Source organism: Tursiops truncatus, chromosome 7, assembly GCF_011762595.2.
Source record: "Tursiops truncatus isolate mTurTru1 chromosome 7, mTurTru1.mat.Y, whole genome shotgun sequence".
In the NCBI taxonomy this organism is placed as follows: Eukaryota; Metazoa; Chordata; class Mammalia; order Artiodactyla; family Delphinidae; genus Tursiops; species Tursiops truncatus.
Window position 1 is genome coordinate 18,358,949 of NC_047040.1, and position 19,844 is coordinate 18,378,792.

At 49.5% G+C, this 19,844-nt stretch overlaps 1 protein-coding gene across 5 annotated transcripts; it reads left to right on the plus strand.

Moving 5' to 3' along the window:
• Positions 1–677: 677 nt before the first annotated feature.
• DNPEP (aspartyl aminopeptidase) lies at positions 678–18,899 on the plus strand. Of its 5 annotated transcripts, none has more exons than XM_073807219.1 (15): positions 678–761; positions 9,830–9,923; positions 10,010–10,098; positions 10,194–10,307; positions 10,492–10,617; positions 10,835–10,965; positions 11,260–11,335; positions 11,447–11,554; positions 12,298–12,375; positions 13,361–13,444; positions 14,469–14,629; positions 15,025–15,064; positions 15,190–15,291; positions 18,222–18,389; positions 18,760–18,899. In XM_073807219.1, exons 1-15 carry the CDS (start codon positions 693–695, stop codon positions 18,808–18,810), a joined length of 1,491 nt encoding a protein of 496 aa, XP_073663320.1. In that variant the 5' UTR covers positions 678–692; the 3' UTR covers positions 18,811–18,899. The 5 variants fall into 5 exon arrangements, with proteins under 5 accessions (XP_073663320.1, XP_073663319.1, XP_033715588.1 ...); XM_073807218.1 differs by lacking the exon at positions 678–761 and adding an exon at positions 8,981–8,999; XM_033859697.2 differs by lacking the exon at positions 678–761 and adding an exon at positions 9,156–9,228.
• The last annotated feature ends 945 nt before the right edge of the window (positions 18,900–19,844 follow it).

Sequence of the window (19,844 nt, forward strand, 5' to 3'; positions counted from 1 at the left end):
ATCCTGCCAGACCACGTACCATTTCTCTGGCTTAAGAGCCTGTCGTTGCCACCGTGCGCTCCTCCCTGCAACCCCATCTCCGTTAGACCTCGGATAGAGCCCTTGTCAGGGAGCATTACACAAAAGATGTGTCTCTGGCATCCCACCACCAGGCTGGGAGCTCCTCGGGACAGAAAAGGAGTTTTATTCAGATCGACAAGAGCCTGACCTGCAACAGGTGCACAAAACATATTTGTCAAATGAATAAATGAATGGATGGCTGGAGCCAGCCAAGCCTCTCATTCATGTACTCGTGCACCCAAAAGAATCTTTGAGCACTTGCTACATGTCAGGCACTGTGCTGGACACGAAGGACTCAGCATGAACAAAGCCAACGAGGGCTGTGCCTACTGGAGCTCACAGTCTGAGCGGGGAAATAGACCGCTGTAGCCTCCTGGAATACAGGACAGCCTTCCCCAGGTCAAGGGTCATCATTTAGACCCTTGGCCACAGTAGGCTAGACTGACCCTTGGGTGCTGTGAGGACCTTACTGTTTCAAATTGCATTGATGATATCATAATGGGCCCTGTGGGATAGACCAGGACCCTGCAGTTCAGAGCAAAGGGGCCAAGGCAGGGGGAGGAGATGGTGGTGTCCATTCAGCCTCTGACAGACCCGGCCTCAGCTCGGGAGGAGGCGGCCAGCGGGTGACCATGGCGCTCAACCTCTCCGCCGCGTCCGTTCCCAACAACTGGCTCCCAGGCTACCCTGAGATAACCAGGGCTGCATTCTAGGCCCGTATTCTCCTGTGGGAATGTCCCAGACAGTGTAGAGCGCCAAGCTGTGAGCCATGCACTGTCTCGGGGACTCGGGGGATAAAAAGGTGAACAAGACTTCGTCCCTGTCCTCAAGTTGCTGAGAAATTAGACCCTGAGCAAGGGGCTCACCAGAACATACTCATCATCCTCTTGGTTAACTTTGGCAGAACAGTGTGCTAAGCGGTGATGGAAATACTCCAGACAGGGAATTCCCTGGCTATCCAGTGGTTAGGACTCCGCACTCTCACTGCTGAGAGGTTGGGGAACTAAGGTCCTGAAAGCTACACAGCGAGACCAAAAAAAAAAAAAAAAAGGGAAATGCTCCAAACAGCCCAATCTAGTTCCCTAGCTTCTCTCCGTGTCACCCCACAACAGGGCACTGAGCTCAAGGGCAGCCCCCCCATTGGCACTCGTGGTTTGGGGAATCTAGACTAGTGTTTCTCAGAATGGTCTAAAGATAGAATTATTTGCAGCCGGTTAAAAATGCGCATCCCCTGGGCCTTCGTGCAAATCTTCCGAAGAAGAATTTTCAAGCGTGGGGCTTGTGAATCTTCACTGTAAAAAGCACTCTAGGGCTTCTTCTCCTAAACACTGCCCTGGAGTGGAAATACCTACCACAGTCCCCAGGTCCCGTATCTGGCTGCCCAGGGTCGGTCGGTTTCTCCGTCCAGAGATGGGTGTCGGCTTTTGATACTTTATTACTAATGAAAAGCCGTGACTCAGAGGCTGCTGGTGGCCAGCTGTCAGCTGGGAAGGAGTCAGTAGCCACTGAGAACAGAATTCTCTAACTTTTCGATTCGTCTATAAAATGCTTACCTGAGCAGACACTGTTTAAAGGCCATTAAAATACCAAACAAAGAATAAGCCAGTCCCTGGATCTTTGTAGACATATTTACTCAAACCCAAGTGCTTGCAAAGAGTACATAATAGGGAAGAAAAATGAGCAGGCACCCCTAGAAATACGAACTGAAAGTAAACAGCCCTGTTCACCAAAATAAACAGGCCAAATCCAGCGAGGATTAAATGACCTCTAGTCAGGGAGGTTTGGAGACAGAAATGCCCCATCTTGGCTCCTAGAAGTTGAGGTGAGGGTCTTTCCCTGCCACCTGGGGGCATGATCCGGCTTTGCAGGGGCACATTAGGGGGTCAGGGCCACGCCTGCAAGGGCAGCCACTAGCCTTGTGGGTGTGAGTGCTCCCCAGAACTCCCCAGCTGCCTGCTACAGGGCCTGAAACCTCCAAGATTAAAGATCAAGGAGTGTGCCCTAAAACGCCTCTGATGAAATGTGCCTTTTCTGGAGGTGTAGCCCCTCAAGTCACTACTATTTGTGGTTTATTCATTAATTTCCTAAACATATGTTTAGCACTCAGTGTGTTTCGGGCCCTGCGCCAATCACTAAAGGTATCAAAGTAAGGCATAAACCTGCCCTCAAGTTGCTCACAGTTTAGTATGAGAGATAAGATTGAGAGATGATAACAGCTTTTTCTTAACCTTTTTTTTTTTAATTGAAGTATAGTTAATTTACTATGTTGTGTTAATTTTCAGGTGTACAGCAAAGGGATTCAGATATATATATATATATATTCTTTCTCAGATTCTTTTCCATTATAGGTTATTACAAAATATTGAATATAGTTCCCTGTGCTATACACTAGGTCCTTGTTGTTTACCTATTTTCTATATAGTAGTGTGTAATCATAGCTAACATTTACTGATCATTTATTATTTGACAAACAATGATAAGCATTTCACATGCATTATGTCATTTAATTCTCCTAGCATTATAAGGTTATTACTGTTATCTTCCCCCATTTTACAGATGAGGAAACTGAGGCTCAATATCTGTGTTATGACGGTAAATGTTTAACAGTCAGCTCTCTGGAGGAAAAGAACAAAGCCCTGATTTGTAGGATGTGCCAGTTGCGGTGGTGTAAATACTCCCAGGCCGGTCTCAAGCCACCAGCCTGAAGTCACTGAATGTGGAGTTGGAAGGGGTGAGAGTGTGAGCTGGCTCCATCACAGCACTGCAAATGGCCAGTCAATGAAGGAGCTAGAACTTAAACCCAGGGGTGTCTGCTCCTGAGCCCGCGTGCTTAACCACTTTGTTATACTGTCAATAACTACACAAGGTCATTGACATTTGAGAGGGAAACCTCTTAAGACCTATGTGACATGCTGGTTTTACAATGCTGCATAAAACTCCCAAGGTTAATAACCAGCACTTCCCTATATCTCTTTGTTTTTATCACAGGAACAGTTGGTTTTCTTTTGAGGGCCTTTAAAAAAAAAAACTTTTTATCTTGAAATAATTATACATTCACAGGAGGTTGCAAAAATAGTACAGAGAGGTCCTGTGTACCCTTCACCTGGTCTCCCCCAATGGTTACATCTTACACAACTACAGTACAGTATCACAACCAGGCCAGTGACATTGGTGAAATGTGTGTGAACAGTTCTATGCCATGTTATCCAGGATTGTCAGACTTAGCAAATAAAAATAAAGGACAGGGCTTCCCTGGTGGCACAGTGGTTGAGAGTCTGCCTGCTGATGCAGGGGACGCGGGTTTGTGTCCCGGTCTGGGAAGATCCCACATGCCATGGAGCGGCTAGGCCCATGAGCCATGGCCACTGAGCCTGCGTGTCCGGAACCTGTGCTCCGCAACGGGAGAGGCCACAACAGTGAGAGGCCCGTGTACCGCAAAAATAAATAAATAAAAATAAAATAAAGAACACTCAGTTAAATTTTATTTTTAGTGTAAGTATATCCCATGCAATATTTGGGACACACTTATAGTAAGAAATTATCCTTTGTTTATCTGAAATTCAAACTTACTTGGGTGTCCTGTATTTTAACAGGCATCCCTAACTTTATCACATGTGTAGTCACGCAACCACTATTATAATCAAGATACAGGGACTTCCCCGGTGGCGCAGTGGTTAAGATTCCGCACTCCCAAAGCACAGGGCCTGGGTTCGATCCCTGCTCAGGGAACTAGATCCCGTGTGCATGCCGCAACTAAGAGTTCACATGCCACAACTAAGGAGCCCGCCTGCCTCAACTGAGACCCAGTGCAACCAAATAAATAAATAAATATTTGTAAAAAATAGTCTGATCTAAAAAGAGTTTTTAAAAAAATCAAGATACAGAACCATTCCACCACTATAAAGATGTTCCCTGCGCCGCTCTTTTAGAGTCACACCCATCCCTTCCCCCACCTTCCCTGGCCTTTGGCAACCACTCCTCTCTCCATGTCTATAATTTTGTCATTTTCTTCACTTAGCATAATGCCTATGAGATCCATCCAAGTTGCTGCGGTTATCAATAGTTTGTTCCTTTTTATTGCTGGGGAGTATTCTACGAGGGCCATTTCTCACAAATAACAATCACTTTAAGAAATTTCATCCATTCAATAAATATTCATTGTATATCTACTATGGGCCAGGTGCAGACATGAGGCATGGGGAACTGGTTGCTGTCAGCGTTTGGGTTTTCGCCAGACAAGTAAGCAGACCTAGAGCAAGCAAGGAACACGGACGTGTGTGCAAACGAGTGATTACAGATGGAACACGTGAGTTATGATGGGTCGGAGGGGAGTGGAGATGAGAAGAGTGAGGAACGGGGAAGAGGTAGGATCACTACTTTGCAGTTCTTGTGTAGGTGAGGAAGTAATAGAGTTGGGTACCCTTTTCTGAGGGTTTCCCTACCTCGTTCGCAGTTTACTTTTTGTTTAAAATATCAATATCAAAAGAAACATTCCATCCAACACAAACGACACAATTTCTATATCAGAGGATAATATGGATTTTTTTAAATAAACAATGTAACTTTTAAAAAAAATTTCTTTATTTGTCTGCGCTGGATCTCAGTTGTGGCATGTGGGATCTAGTTCCCTGACCAGGGATCAAACCCAGGCCCCCTGCATTGGGAGCACGGAGTCTTAACCACTGGACTACCAGGGAAGTCCCGATAATGATAATACAGCTTTAAGTGGGGTTTTGTATTTTTTATTTTTGGCCATGCCGCACGCTTGTGGGATCTCAGTTCCTGGGAACCTCCGAGTAGGTATTTTTAAACTGAAGGCTTTAGGGTTAAATGCTAACCAACAAATGCTGACCAACTCAGGGTACAGAAGAAAACAAAAATTATGGTCACAGAAAGTATTTAAAGATCATCTTTCCACCTGTTACTTTTTAGTTTAGTTTTTTAAAGTTTTTCTATGTACACACATAGGATAAAAATTCAAAAAGTGCAAAAGGATTCCTAGGAACCCTTTTTATAGGATAAAGAAAGTGTTTCTTCTACCCACCTCCCCAGCCCTCAGCTACCCCAGTTCTCCTTTCCAGAGTCAGTTACCATTTTTTTGTGGCTCCTGACATACATTAAACACATAAGAATATGTGTGTATCTGTGTATTTATACTCACGAATGACAGCATGCCATAACAGCTATTCTGCACCACCTTGTCTTCTCACTTAGTAATATATCTTGGAAATGGTACCTGTAGAGGCACTTCATTCTTTGTAACTATATAAAATGCTTTTCAAACCTCCCTCCTAGAAAACGATTGGTTGAAAATTATAATATTGCCTGAGCTACTTATCTCAAGGCATCCTGGGATTTGCAGTTCTCACTCAGCTGAGTCTTACTTGGAAAATAGGACTTGAGCAGAAGACACGTGTTGGAAACTAAAGTGCCCTTCCAACAACAACGTAAGAGAACAAATTGTACCGTGTTATGCAAGAGCCTATCATTCTACCCAGAAGCAAATTATTTACTTATTGAAACAACCAAGATATCTACCAGCAATGAGATACCCAGGGCTATCTTGGCATCAGGAAATCAAGATCATCTGATTCAGGTCCTCACTGCATCCATTTTAGCAGACAGGGCAGGACACACACACACACACACACACCACACACTCCACATGCCTTCTCTTCCTTACAGCTTTGCTTTGGTCTTCTGTATCCCAAATGCATTATGTGACAAATTACTACTTAGGAACCTTCTCTCATAAACTGATGGATCAGAAAGGACCCACATATCAAATCAACTCACACTGAAATGTGTAACCTACTGCTATGTTAACTCACAGACATTTGCACTTTAATAGTTGTTAAACCAAGAAGATAAATGAATAATGGTAGCATTGTAAACACCAACTAAGGGCTGGTAGGGAAGGTTTTCTCTGGAGGCTGAGGGCAAGAATGATTCTCAGAGACTTTTTTTTGGATACCCGAGGTCCCCCCTTGACTCTTCACTTCATACCCAATACCATTTCCTTATCCAGAGATGACCACTCTCCTTCCAAACCCGTTTCCATGAATTTACATACATATTTATATAAAATCTAGGAATTTAGCTCACTGTGAGAGTTTTACCAAAATAGTCTTGTCCTATAAATATTATTCTGGAAATTACTTTCTTTTTCACTCAATACATTTGGCCCTTTTTCCTATGATAATACGTAAAGATTGACCTCACATTGTTTTTTACTGCCATACGGTACTCTGAAACACTGTGTCTCAAACTTTAATGTGAATTCAGATCATCTAGGGATCTTGTTAACATGCAGATTCTGATTCGGTAGGTCTGGGGTAAACCTTCAGATTCTGAATCTCTGAAAAATTCCCAGGTCAACAAATCACAACTTGAGGAACAAAGGTGTGGAGTGTGGGTGAAGTTGTGTGGTAGAACCGACTTGGACCGGCTCACAAGAACTGATTGTCAAATTTCCAGGAATTTTGTAGTCCTAGTGTGAACACAGCAATCAATAAAAATGAAATTATTTAAACTTACAATTAAATAAATTATATTACAAACAGAGATAATAAATACTCAAAAATCATCACTTTCCTAATTATTTTACTATAAGTCTATGTTCCTAAGGTTATTTGTGTCTATTACATCTGTTTGGTGGAAATCTACACAATGGTGTACTTTTCCACATTCCTTCCCAACTCCACATTCAGTTCACGTTGGTAGCTTAGAATCAGCCACGGGTAACGTTCACACCACAGAAATTGGGTAGAAAAGCGTACTCCATTACTCCAAGCCTTCTCTGACATTTGATATTACCAATCTTTTTCATTTTTGCTAATCTGACAAATCAAAAATGGTATCTCATTTTTCACTTGCATTTCCCTGGTTACAGTGAGATTGGGTCATGCATGTGCTCATTCCTAGGAATTTAATAGTATTTCTTGTTCTTGTAAATAAGACCTTTTTACTATTATATTTTCTGGTTGATTACTGTACAGGAAAGCCGATGATTTTTCCAATCAGGCCACCCCTTCTTCCAGTTCTAACAGCTTGTCTGTTTATTTTCTTGCTAATCAAATAATCTACAAATAGTGACAGACTGTGCTTTTCTATATATAATTGTTTCTTTTGTGACACTGGCTCTGACTGCAGGTCCACACTGACTACCAGTGATAATAGCTCATCAGTACCTTGCTTCTGATTTGAACAGGGACACTTCTATATTTCCCTACTAATGTCTGCTGTAGATTTCTGGTCTCTTAAGAGGATTTTGGGTTTTTTTGTTTGTTTTGTTTTTGTTTTGGCACGCTTGAACCTGCCCCCTTGGCAGTGAAAGCGTGGAGTCCTAACCACTAGACCGTCAGGGAATTCCTGGTTTTGTTTTTCTTAAGACTGGCTGTTCCATTTTTCAAACATTTAGTTTCACTTTCTAAGTTTTGCATTTTGTTGATATCTGAATTGCTCACATTAACATATACTCTTTTTTTAACTATCAGACAATGCACTTTTATTTGAATTAAGTTTTATTTTCACTTTTTTAAAATTGAAATATAGTTGATTTGCAATGCTGTGAACATGTACTCTTTTTTGTGATCAGAATGTTAAAGATTTTTTTTTTTTTTGCGGTACACGGGCCTCTCACTGTTGTGGCCTCTCCCGTTGCGGAGCACAGGCTCCGGACGCGCAGGCTCAGCGCCCATGGCTCACGGGCCCAGCCTCTCCGTGGCATGTGGGATCTTCCCAGACCAGGGCACGAACCCATGTCCCCTGCATCGGCAGACGGACTCTCAACCACTGCACCACCAGGGAAGCCCATACCACATCTTCTTTATCCATTCCTCCATCGATGGACATTTAGGTTGCTTCCATGTCCTGGCTATTGTAAATAGTGCTGCGATGAACAATGGGGTGCATGTATCTTTTTGCATTATGGTTTTCTCCGGATATATGCCCACGAGTGGGATTGCTGGATCATATGGTAGCTCCATTTTTAGTTTTTTTTAAGGAACCTCCATGCTGTTTTCCATAGCGGCTGTACCAGTTTACATTCCCACCAACAGTGCAAGAGGGTTCCCTTTTCTCCACACCCTCTCCAGCATTTATTGTTTGTAGATCTTTTGATGATGGCCTTTCTGACTGGTGTGTGTCTGGGGTTTTATTTATTTATTTTAAATTTATTTATTCATTAATTTATTTTTGGCTGTGTGGGGCCTTCATTGCTGCGTGTGGGCTTCAGCAGTTGTAGCATGCGGGCTTAGTAGTTGGGCACAGGGGCTTAGTTGCTCTGCAGCATGTGGGATCTTCCCAGACCAGGGCTCAACCCCATGTCCCCTGTATTGGCAGGTGGATTCTTTTTTTTTTTGGCAGGTGGATTCTTAACCACTGCGCCACCAGGGAAGTCCCTGCCTGGGTTTTTAAAATTGCTACTTACCACTCTTGACACAGGAATATGGGAATTGCCTCCAAGAACATATGGAGTTTGTCTTTTTCTGTCGTTTTAAGAAGGACAAAGAGTACAGATGTCAGAGTCAAATTCCAGATGTATCAAAACAGCTATGTGATCTTGGACAAGTCATTAATTTCTCTGTTGCTTAGGGACCTCCCATGTAACTTAACGTTTACCAAGAAAAAAGCCCAGTGAAGGTCTGAAAGTGGGTTATTCCAGGCCCCGGGAATCAAATTAATTGAGTCCAAACCCCACCTCTGCCACTTACCACCTTGGACAGGTTACTCGTCTCTGTATTTCGGTTTGGTCACGTATAAAATGGGGACAGTAAAGATATAAAGTTGATAGGGCAGTGGTGAAGATTAAGCTAGCACATTAAGCTTTATCATAAAGCTTATTGTGAACCCTCCATGAACATTAACCACGTTGCTTTTATTATCACCAGGGTGCCTGTGGAGAGAGAGAGCACTTTGTACAGCACCCTTCGGCCCAGGTGAGCTAGCAGGGACGTTTTTACCTGGACTCCCTGACCCGGGGGAGGGGCGGGGGCTGGCGGTTCCCGGCTGTCCTAGCACCTCCCGGTCGGCAGAGGGCGCCCGCTACCACCGTGGAGAGGGCGGGGCGGGCGGGGCGGGCGGCGGGGGCGGGGCGGGACGGGGAGGGCGGCGGGAGTGGGGGCGGGCCGTGCGAGCGGACTCAGGCCCACGCGTAAGGCCATGCAGGTAGGTGGCCACCGCTCGCCCCGCACGAACTTCGATCGCAGACCCGGCCAGGCGCACGCTCGGGCCCAAGCTCAGAAGCGCGCTTGCTGACGTGGGGGTTCCGCCCGACCCTAAACGAAACCGAAAGTCCGGCCCCGGGTGACCTTACCTTCCTGGGGTTGTTAAAGGGTGGCCTGCGAGACACCGAGGTGGGGTGTTCCCTAGAGAACAGGGCTTTGGTTCCGGGATGGGATCGCGCGCTTGGTACAGGCCGGCCCAGAGTTAGGGGCCCGATTGCGAGCTCGGAGTTTGGGAACTGACCGGGGTTTCCAGCTGGTCGGGCACTTGGGGCGGGACTTGGGGGGGCTGGGCTGAAGCTCGGATTCGGGGGCGCGCCGTCCGGGACGAGCTGGGCGGGGAGCGCAGCGCGGGTTGTGGTACTTTGGGGGTTGGTTGGTTGGCTGGAGGCCCGGCATCTGCGTCCCTCGGTGAGGAAAGGGTCGGAAGCAGAGGTCTGAGCCTTGGAGCGGTCACTTCGTGGGGATTGGCTGGGAGAGTTCCCGAAGCTTAGATAGATCAGGGGTCCTAGACCTCGTAGGAATCTGAGCGCCCCCTCCGCTAGGTGGCCATGAGCGGCAGGGCCCGCAAGGAGGCGGTGCAAGCAGCGGCCCGGGAACTTATCAAGTTCGTGAACCGGAGCCCCTCTCCTTTCCACGGTGAGTGACCAGGGCAGCCGAGGCAGGTGGGGGCCGGTGTGCCTCCTACCGGCTTCCATCGCTGTGAGAGGGTTCTTTCCCTACAGCTGTGGCCGAGTGCCGCAACCGCCTCCTCCAGGCTGGCTTCCATGAACTCAAGGAGACGGAGAGCTGGGATATCAAGCCTGAGAGCAAGGTACCAGGGTGGGGTGGGAGAAGCAGGAACCTAGGCTGGGGCTCGAAGTCCTGCGCCAGCTGGCTGGCTAATCCAACTCAAAACCGCCACCCCAGTACTTCCTGACCAGGAACTCCTCTACCATCATCGCATTTGCTGTGGGTGGCCAGTATGTTCCTGGCAACGGTTTCAGCCTCATTGGGGCCCACACGGACAGCCCCTGCCTCCGGGTAAGGAACTGGGGCTGTGCTGGGGAGGGGAGGCATCAGGGGGTGAGCAGGGAGGAAGACTTGTCACCCCCTTCCTCCACACTTGGAGCCCTTCTCTGTCACTTAGCTTGTCAGTTGTCTGTCTCATCTCCAAATCGTGTCGGGTGGCCTTCGCTGAATTCTTATTCCCCATCGTCCCACCCAGGTGAAACGGCGGTCTCGCCGCAGCCAGGCGGGCTTCCAGCAGGTTGGTGTGGAGACCTATGGTGGTGGAATCTGGAGCACCTGGTTTGACCGTGACCTGACCTTGGCTGGACGTGTCATTGTCAAGGTGGGAACTGGGGTTGGATCTGGGAGGCTCTCAGCTTCAGCTGCCTGAAGATTAACTGTCACTTTCCTTCAGGGAACCTGTGGAGAGTACCCCGGGAAAGGGGGGTAGGGGCAGTCCAGGTCAGAGGACCACCTTGGTTAGTCTGGGTGAAGTGGGGGATTTAACCAGCCGCAGTTGGGGGAGGGCACCCTGGGCTGACCCGCCTGTTTGGCCACAGTGCCCTACCTCAGGCCGGCTGGAGCAGCGGCTGGTGCACGTGGACCGGCCCATTCTTCGCATCCCGCACCTGGCCATCCATCTGCAGCGAAATGTCAATGAGAACTTTGGCCCCAACGTGGAGATGCACTTGTGAGACTGGAGTGGAGGCTGTGGTGACTGGGAGGGGTAGGGTGTGGCACCAGGTGATGGAAGGGGCCCTGCTGGGACCTGGGAGACCATTACCTAACGGTGGCCACTGTCAGGCTCTACTCTTGGGACCCAGCTGATGTCCAAGGGCCCTCACAGCCCTGCCATGTGGGGAGCGAGCTGGGAATTGAAGGACCAGGGCAGTTCCCCATCAGGGGATGCCTGAGCCCAGGAGTGTTCCGCCCTGCTGTGTCCTCCGGTCCTCCCCACACACGCCCCCTCCGTGTCTCCCCACAGGGTTCCCATTCTCGCTACAGCCGTCCAGGAAGAGCTGGAGAAGGGGACTCCTGAGCCAGGCCCTCTCAGTGCTGTAGTAAGAGCCTCCTGCCCATGGGAAGGGGTGAGCAGGGGGGAAGAGACTGGCCTCTGAGAAGGGGAGAGAGGGGGGAGCAGACCCTCCTCCCAGCATCCTTCTGCCCTGCAGGATGACCGGCACCACTCAGTGCTCATGTCCCTCCTCTGTGCCCATCTGGGGCTGAGCCCCGAGGACATCTTGGAGATGGAGCTGTGTCTTGCGGACACTCAGCCTGCGGTGAGGAGCAGCTGCAGGAACTCGTGGGTGGGGACCTCTGGGATCCCAGCATGTCCCCTCAAGCGCTTGTCACCTCTGCCAGTCCCCCAATTACTCTCACCCCTGTTTTCCCAGTAGACACCACCCCGCTCTGCTTCCAGGGCAGTGGGTCTCAAAAAGGGCAGGTTTCCCACTTCAGACTTACCTACTTGACTGTGTGGAGTGAGGTTTGGGCATCAGCTTTCCACAGATTCCCCAGGAGTTTCTGCTACAGGGGTCCCTGTCCACTTTGACCTGTGCTGGTTCCAGACCTCTGAGGACAAGAGGCCTGGATGTGGCCCTCCTCTTCCTGGAGCCGGTCCTTGTGTCTCTCCCAGTTGCCGACAGTAGGAGATTGCTGTGTCTTTGGACGCTCGGCCTTGTTTGAACATGCGCTGCTTCTGTTTCTCAGCTGGTCTCCTCTGTTTATTTCCTTGGTTTTCCTTCTTCTTTTCTTGTTCAGTCCCTCCCTTTTCCTGTCCCACAGGAACTGGTCACGAACTGCGGGCCTCCACCCTCCCATCCCTCAGCTCCAGCCCGGCGCTTCTCTATTCTCTGCTCAGCTCTGCACAGCGGGCTCCTAATGCTTGCTCTAGGCCAGGGGCTGGGAGGGGTTGCACAAGGAACCAAGGAGACTCGCTCGAGCACAGGCCCTTTGGGGCTGGGAGAAGAGGGTGAGTCCGGCAGAGGGGATGAAGGTCAGGATGGCTGTCCTGTCTTTCTAGGTCCTGGGTGGTGCCTATGAGGAGTTCATCTTTGCCCCTCGGCTGGATAATCTGCACAGCTGCTTCTGTGCCCTGCAGGTGAGGAGCCGGGGCACCCCCAGGAGCACTGGGGCGGGGGGACCGCCTCAAGCCCTGTGGGTCATAGGAAGGCCCCTGGTGCAGGGTGGACCACGGGGAGGGGCCTAAACGCTGCAGCGTCAGCATCGCTCCTCTTGGCCCCATCCTTGCACTGGCCTGGGGCCAGGGGCTGAGGTAGGGGGAAGGCTGAGAGGTTGTTTAGGGCATCACAGTGTCTTGTCCTAACCCTACTCCTGTTGCTTCTCCTTTAAGCTAATCTTTGCTTCATAGGAAAGGCTCTTGAATCCCATATGGCAATGTCATCCTTCTGTCTCTGCCCCCTGCTCGCCTTCCCCGCCAAGCCCTGGCTTAAGCCCATCCAGCCGTCTTTGAGCCTTACAGTCTCAGTGGTGTGGTCTCTCTTCCTCCTGGTCACCTTGATATTCCCTACCATCTTGCTACCCTGGTTACGGCCCTCTCTTTCTCACGTCTCATCCCTGTTCCTCCCTCTGTCCTTTTCATACTCTCCTTTGTGCCCCATCCTGTTCCTGGAGACACACTTTGGGCTGGAATTGAGACCAGAGCCAGACGTGGGACCCATGTCCACTTGTGCAGCCAGCCAGCCAGTCGTGTCACCTTCACGGAGTCACAGTCTCCTCTTTGGACCTCAGTGTCTTCACTGAGGCCGATTAGTTTACGCGATCTGTGTGGTCCTTCTGACTTGCCAGGATTCTCAGCCCTTCCCCTCCGTCTTACACATCCTCCTGCCTTTGTGTGGGGGAGAACACTCAGAGAGGGGTTTCTCCATCCCATTGTAAAGGGCCCTGCATGTCTTCTCACCACGCAGCGCCCTGCGAGATGCAGGCCAGTGACAGGCTGAGCCCGCTTCACTCCAGCCATGACGGTGGGAAGCCGGCAGGCGAGTGTGAACCCCCGAGGTGCTGGTGGGCTGAGTTATGGAAGGAGGAGCGGGGAGGATGATGCTCTGGTTCTCTCCCCAAACTAGGCCTTGATCGATTCCTGCGCAGCCCCTGCCTCCCTGGCCGCGGATCCTCATGTGCGCATGATTGCCCTGTACGACAATGAAGAGGTACGTGAGGGGGTCTGGGGAGGGTCTCCTCTGGAGAGTCTTCTGTAGCCAGCCGTGTCCAGCAGCCGCGGCGAGCCAGGGCTGTACTGGAGGCTGCAAAGACAGGTGGGATGCTGCCTGTGCTTCCTCAGCGCTCAGTGTCCCCTCTGGATCAGCACGTATCTGCTCTTAGCGTGACCACACCTCTCACGTCTCTCTGTGTGCCGTGTGGTGAGCTATTCAAGGACAGGGACTCTGCCCTTTCACCCTGGTGGCCCCAGGACTTAGCCCAGGCTGGGTCCTCTCCTTGTGTGCTTGGGTTAGGGTGCAGGCTTAGACGCCATGGAAGAGCCCACACAGCCACACAGTTCTCTCCAGGTAACCACACAGGTCAGAGTTAGCAGTTCAGGACAGGTCTCTGCCACCCCAAACACATGGTGTCCATCTCAGGGTCCAGGGTGGCTGTCCAGCTTCTGCTACCGTGTCTGTACTGAGTTAGGAAGGAAGGAAAGGGCAAAGGGACAGTGTCCACCCATCCTTTTAAGGGCATGACCCACAGGTGGCATTCATCACTGCCTGCTTTCCCTGGAACTTGGCATAGCCATGTTTAGCTGCAAGGGAAGCTGGGAATGTCATCTCTAGCTGGGCGGTCCAATGCTCAGCTACAGCTCGGGTGTTCTGTTATAGAAGGGATCGTGGACAGTTAGCAGCCTCTGTCACATGCATGAAAGAAGATTGACCAGTTAGGTGGGGCACCTGTGCTAAGCCCCAGATGTGAGGGTCAGGGCAGAAGGAAGGGAACCAAGAAGGGAAGTAGACTGGAAGTGCTGGTTCTGCCCCGGAGATGGCCAAGGATCAGTTTGGCCCCAGCTCACCATCAGCTTTTTGGTGGCACAGGGTTGGGAAGGTGCTGATAACAGCCCACATTCCCCACCCACTGACTCAGTGGGGTCCTGGGCCAGTCTGGGTAGTGGGCCCCTCTGCCTGGCCTCCAGCTCCAGCCCCCGAGCCCGGACCCCTAGAGCCAGGCCTCTGCTCTCGCCAGGTGGGGTCGGAGAGCGCACAGGGTGCACAGTCACTGCTGACGGAGCTGGTGCTGCGGCGGATCTCGGCCTCGCCCCAGCGCCTGACGGCCTTTGAGGAAGCCATCCCCAAGTCCTACATGATCAGCGCAGACATGGCCCACGCTGTGCACCCCAACTACCTGTGAGTCTCCCGTGCCAGGCACGCAGTCCTCACACAGCCGGAGACCCGAGCGTGACCTGCCTTCAGGCTCAGCCCTGGGCCTGGGCCTCTCCCCTTCCCCTTCCTCCTCGTTCTGCTAGGACGTTCAGAGGGGACTTCATTTTGACTGCTCCAAGGCTCAGCTGGGTCAAAGTCATGGGTGCCTAACCAATCCAAATGGGTTCTATCTGCAAATCTATCTCCATCTGTAGCTGGAGGCTGCCTGGAGCACTGTGTTTAGCGTGATTCTCAGGTCCTGCCGGGCTGGGTGGGAAAGAATGCTGTGATCCATTAGTGATGTCTGCTATGGGAGAGTGGTGGGTGTTGACAGGCCCAGCTCCTGTTTGCCATCCCCGTCCCTTCTCTGTCTCTTACAGGGACAAGCATGAGGAGAACCACCGGCCCTTATTCCACAAGGTGAGGGGCTCCTGCTTCTCCTTGGGGACTTGGAGGCCTGGCTGGTTCCGGGCCCTAATCTTGTTCCCTCTGGGCCTCTCACCCATCTCTGCCTCACTCTTGACTCCTGGTTTTGCTCTCCCCAGGGCCCTGTGATCAAGGTGAACAGCAAGCAACGCTACGCCTCAAATGCGGTTTCAGAGGCCCTGATCCGAGAGGTGGCCAGCAGTGTCGGGGTGCCCCTGCAGGTGAGGGTGGGCCCTACCTGGGAAGGGGTGATGGAGGGAGTCGGGGGGGGCACAAGCAGATGGCTCCCCAATGAGGGAAGCCTTGTAGATAGTCTTTAGTGGGGGGTGGGTGTCCCAGTAGAGTGAGGAGCATTGGGGTTTGGATATAGGCAGAGCTGGGATCAGTGCTGGTTCTACCATGGTGCTGGTCTGTGGCCTTGGGCTCATCTCCTAATACGCCTTGATTTCCAGTTTTCACACCTGTAAAATGGAATTCAAGGTACAGTGTGCTCATGGCACATAGTGGGTTAGTTCTGCCTCTTCCCTACCCAGCACCCCCAGTTCCTCTGTGTCTCTCTTACACACCCTGGCGGCTTCCATTAGAGAAGTTCAGGGCCGAGAAACCTGGAACTCATCGTCAGTGGCACATCTAGTCGAAGAGAATGAGATAGGGAGATAAGCAATATATAATACACGTGTTAGGATAATACATACATCAGGGACTGGGGCTCAGGTGCTCCAGTGACAAACATAGCAGGCGGGTCCTGGTGCATCAGGACTAGGACCCTGCAATGATCCCCAGCCTGGGGCTCTCTCTGCTGCACAGGGCCACGCCCCCCTTGTAGAGCTGAGTCGTTCCATTCTCAGGAAGGCCTCTCTGAGGAGGTGACACTTGAGCTGAGACCTAAGTATTGAGAACAAGGCAGCTAGAAGTGAATAGCATCCCTGCCAGAGGGAACAAGGGCAGAAGCTCCCAGGGGCGCAGGAGTGAGCTTGGTCTACGAGGGGGAGCCAGAGCCAGAGTGGTGGAGCCAGGGTGAGAGCAGCAGGGAGACGGGGGAGAAGCCTGCCCAGGCCAGTCATGCAGGGCCTTCTAGGCTGTGGAAGGGTGTTTGGATTTTCTTCTAAGGCAGTAGGAAGATGTTAGGGGATTTTTCTTTAATGGCTTACAGCAGAAGCAGGACATGTATACTTTAGAAAATATAAGTGGAAATGAGAAAATAAAACAATCCCCAGAGATTTGTGTATATTCTTCCAGATTTTTTTCTATGTATATACTTAACACACGTTTTTTAAAAAAATGAAATCATTTTAGATATATCTTTTGCTTTATTTTTTCACTCAGTATTCTCCACGTTTCCATTTCAGTGAATTTTTGTTTCAGTAAATATATATCTCATTTAATGTACAGATCATTTTCAATTCTCCCCAGTTTTCCCCAAAACTTTCTTTACAGTTGTTTGTCCCACTTTAGTTTCCAGTTCAGGACCACAAGTTATATCTGGTTGCTAATCTAGCACAGCTGCACCGCCTCCTTTTTCTTTTTCTCTTTTTCTTTAAGTAACATTGACTTGTTGAAGAAACCAGGCTGGTCTTCCCTTATAATTTCCTTCCTGGATTTGCTTCCTCTTGGCATCATTGAGCTTGTGCCTCTAGCCCCTGTATCTCCTATAATCTAGAATTCATATCTAAAGGGTCAGTGGATTCAAGTTAAACATTTTTGTCCAGAAGACATCGTGACTGGTGTGTTCTTCCTGTTGTGTCATCCACATATTATCTGGTGATTCACTCTTAGCGATAATAAGATTGATCACTGGATTTGGGGGCGTGCCCCCCAAATCCCTCCACCATCTGGAGGTTTTCCTCTTTTGATTGGATAGTAAACCTGTGCAAGTGATGAGTTCCCCATCAACCAGAAAGGTGTCTGGTTTTAACACCAATTGATAATCTTTGCCTAAATCCATAATTTCATTAGAGTTTACTGAAAAATTCCCCCCCCCCCCATTCTTTTACTCCTTTTACGTTTATTAGCTGTCATTCTTCTGTGAAGTAGAACTTTCCCCCATCAGGAGGGCCATTTGGTTATTGTAAAGTATGGTTCCTCCTGGAAAGACAGGACAAATGTTATTCTTTCCCTTAAATAACCACTTTTCAAGGTGAGGTGTTTTAATGCCTGCCTCAAATGCTGGCAAACACGAGGAGTTTTTCTTTTCTTTTCCTTTTTTGATGATCATTATGTAGAATCATAGATTTTCAGTGGTTCAGTTTCGTTGGTTCAGTGTGAACCTGGTCCACTGTAATCATGTTATTTCATGCTCCAATTATCATGACTTTGACCAGTGGGAGCCCTTTCAGCATAACTCCTGTGGCCTTTGTCATGACTCTGGAAAGTTGTCTTGCTTTCTGGCACAATAAGAAATCGCAGGCTCATCTTGTTCATTTCTCTCCCCAGACTTGGTAGCTTTTGATGGACACTGATGTTAGAGACCAAAGTCTGGCACCATGAGTGTTCATTGTTATTGGGGGCGGGGAAATGCTTTGGAGCCATTTCTATGGACATGGCTAGGAAAAAATATATGTATTTTTAAAAAGGTGAGTTAATACTGTGATTCTCATTTTTTAAGAAAGAATAGTTATTACTCTATTTGGTTTTGTAGTTCTCTTTTCCCTTATGTGGAAAATCTTGATGTCTAACATCATATTATGATTTTCTTATTTACTTTTTTACCAGAATACAAATAAAATAGTTTAAAAATGCCAATAGCCATATTTTTAAAACCACTAAGATTGTTGAGTGATTTTTCTTTGTGTGTGGGTAGGGAGGGGTGCATGTTAAGGAACAAGGTGACATACAGGATACACATATTTTTCAAATCCCTCTGCCCACCATGTGGGGAATGGATTACATGGGAGGCAATGTGATGGTAGCTGGACTAGGGTGGTGGTAATGCAGACGCAGAGAATGGGACCAATTCAGAATCTACTGTCCTTTGGGCCTGCCGTTTAGTGTTGGCTTTGTGATTTTGTGCTGGTCACATTCACCCTCCGAGGCGGTCGAAGTGGACGATGTACCAGACCCCTTGCAGCCCTGCAGTTCTAAGGTGACTTCCTCCTGGGCCTTAATAAACACACACTTCATGTTGCTTATGAACCTCTCCTCCCCTCCCCAGGATCTCATGGTCCGGAATGACTCTCCCTGCGGAACCACCATTGGACCTATCTTGGCTTCTCGACTGGGGCTGCGGGTGCTGGATTTAGGCAGCCCCCAACTGGCCATGCACTCCATCCGGGAGACAGCCTGTACCACAGGAGTGCTCCAGACCCTCACTCTCTTCAAGGTGACTCCCACCCCACCCGTCACCGTAGCAACTGGGCTCCTTCCCCATCTAGTGCCTGGATTGGTTGCTGGGGCAACATCACCGTCACTGAGTGGCTGGCCTACGTCATGGGGCTGGTTGTCTTGGTGCTACCATGTAGGAAAAGAAGGGTCCCCATTCTTCTCAAGGCACAGGGGCCCTGATCAGCCCCCAGAGGATAATGAAATGCCAGAGAGGGGATCAGGGATGGGAAGCCTGAGGCAGTTGTCAAGTGTGCGTGAGGCAGCTATGCCTTCCTCTCTAGCTGGGGCCATGTTGGTGGACGGTGAGCAGTGGGGCACCCCCACCTGGTCTCCACTAATCTCAAATTCCATGTTACCTTCTATTTTAGGGCTTCTTTGAGCTTTTCCCTTCTCTGAGCCGTAACCTCCTAGTGGATTGAGGCCTCTTGGAAAGACTTCTCTTGCACTTGAGACGGGAAGTTCTCAGCTGAGCTGAAGCTGGATTATTAAAGTGGATTTTTCACCCAAACTCATTCTGTTGTGCTTCTTTGGAGATTGGAGGCGTGGGCGTTCAGCCGGCTTAAACCTCTGGAACCAGAACAGACTGGGCAGCTGGGGTACAGGTAGAGGAGCCTGCAAATCCTGGGAGCTGATGGCGGCCTGATTTCAAATCTCTTTTCTCTTTTTTAAGCTCATGCCTGAGCGGGTGGAGATGGTGGTAGGTTCACTATGGGAAGGTCACTTCTGCCATCCCCAGTCCTTCCCATCCCAGAGTAGTTCAGGAGCCCAGCTCAGCCCTCTGAGGTCTGGGTACTCAACATTAGATGCCCCCAGAGTCTCCCTGGGCAGCCCAGGCTGTTTCCCTCCCCCAGTCCCTCCCCATCTTTCCCAGGCGCTGCTCAAAGAAGGACACAGTCCGGGCTTCAGCATCGCCCTGCATCATCCACTTCACTTAGCAGCCACTGGTGTTACTTATGTTAACAATTACCAAGAAACAATTATCACTGAAAAAAATCAAAATAGGAAAAGTCAATGGATAGTATTAATTGATTCCTTCACTCTCTTCCTGGACATTACAAGAAACTTAGCACACTTTAACCAGGTTATCTCTCCTGAGTTTTGTGCTATTGTGGTCATGCAGTTTAATCATATATATTTTAAATCCCACAAGCAATATTATTGTTTTATGCATCATATTGTTTTTAAAAACTTAAATGGTCATATTTATATAAAAATTAATTTTCATGTTGGTATCCAAAAATTTGGAAAGACACCAGTTAGCACAATTTTTTTTTTTTACGGTACGTGGGCCCCTCACTGCTGTGGCCTCTCCCATTGCGAAGCACAGGCTCTGGACGCGCAGGCTCAGTGGCCATGGCCCACGGGCCCAGCCGCTCCGCGGCATGTGGGATCCTCCCGGACCGGGTCACGAACCCCTGTCCCCTGCATCGGCAGGCAGACTCTCAACCACTGT

Bases quoted from the DNA above. Each gene is read 5' to 3' on its own strand.
- DNPEP (XM_073807219.1), top strand. From the start codon at position 693: ATGGCGCTCAACCTCTCCGCCGCGTCCGTTCCCAACAACTGGCTCCCA. The intron at 12,376-13,360 runs GTGAGGAGCCGG...TCCCCAAACTAG, and splicing joins GCTGCTTCTGTGCCCTGCAG to GCCTTGATCGATTCCTGCGC. The intron at 15,292-18,221 runs GTGAGGGTGGGC...TCCCCTCCCCAG, and splicing joins GTGTCGGGGTGCCCCTGCAG to GATCTCATGGTCCGGAATGA.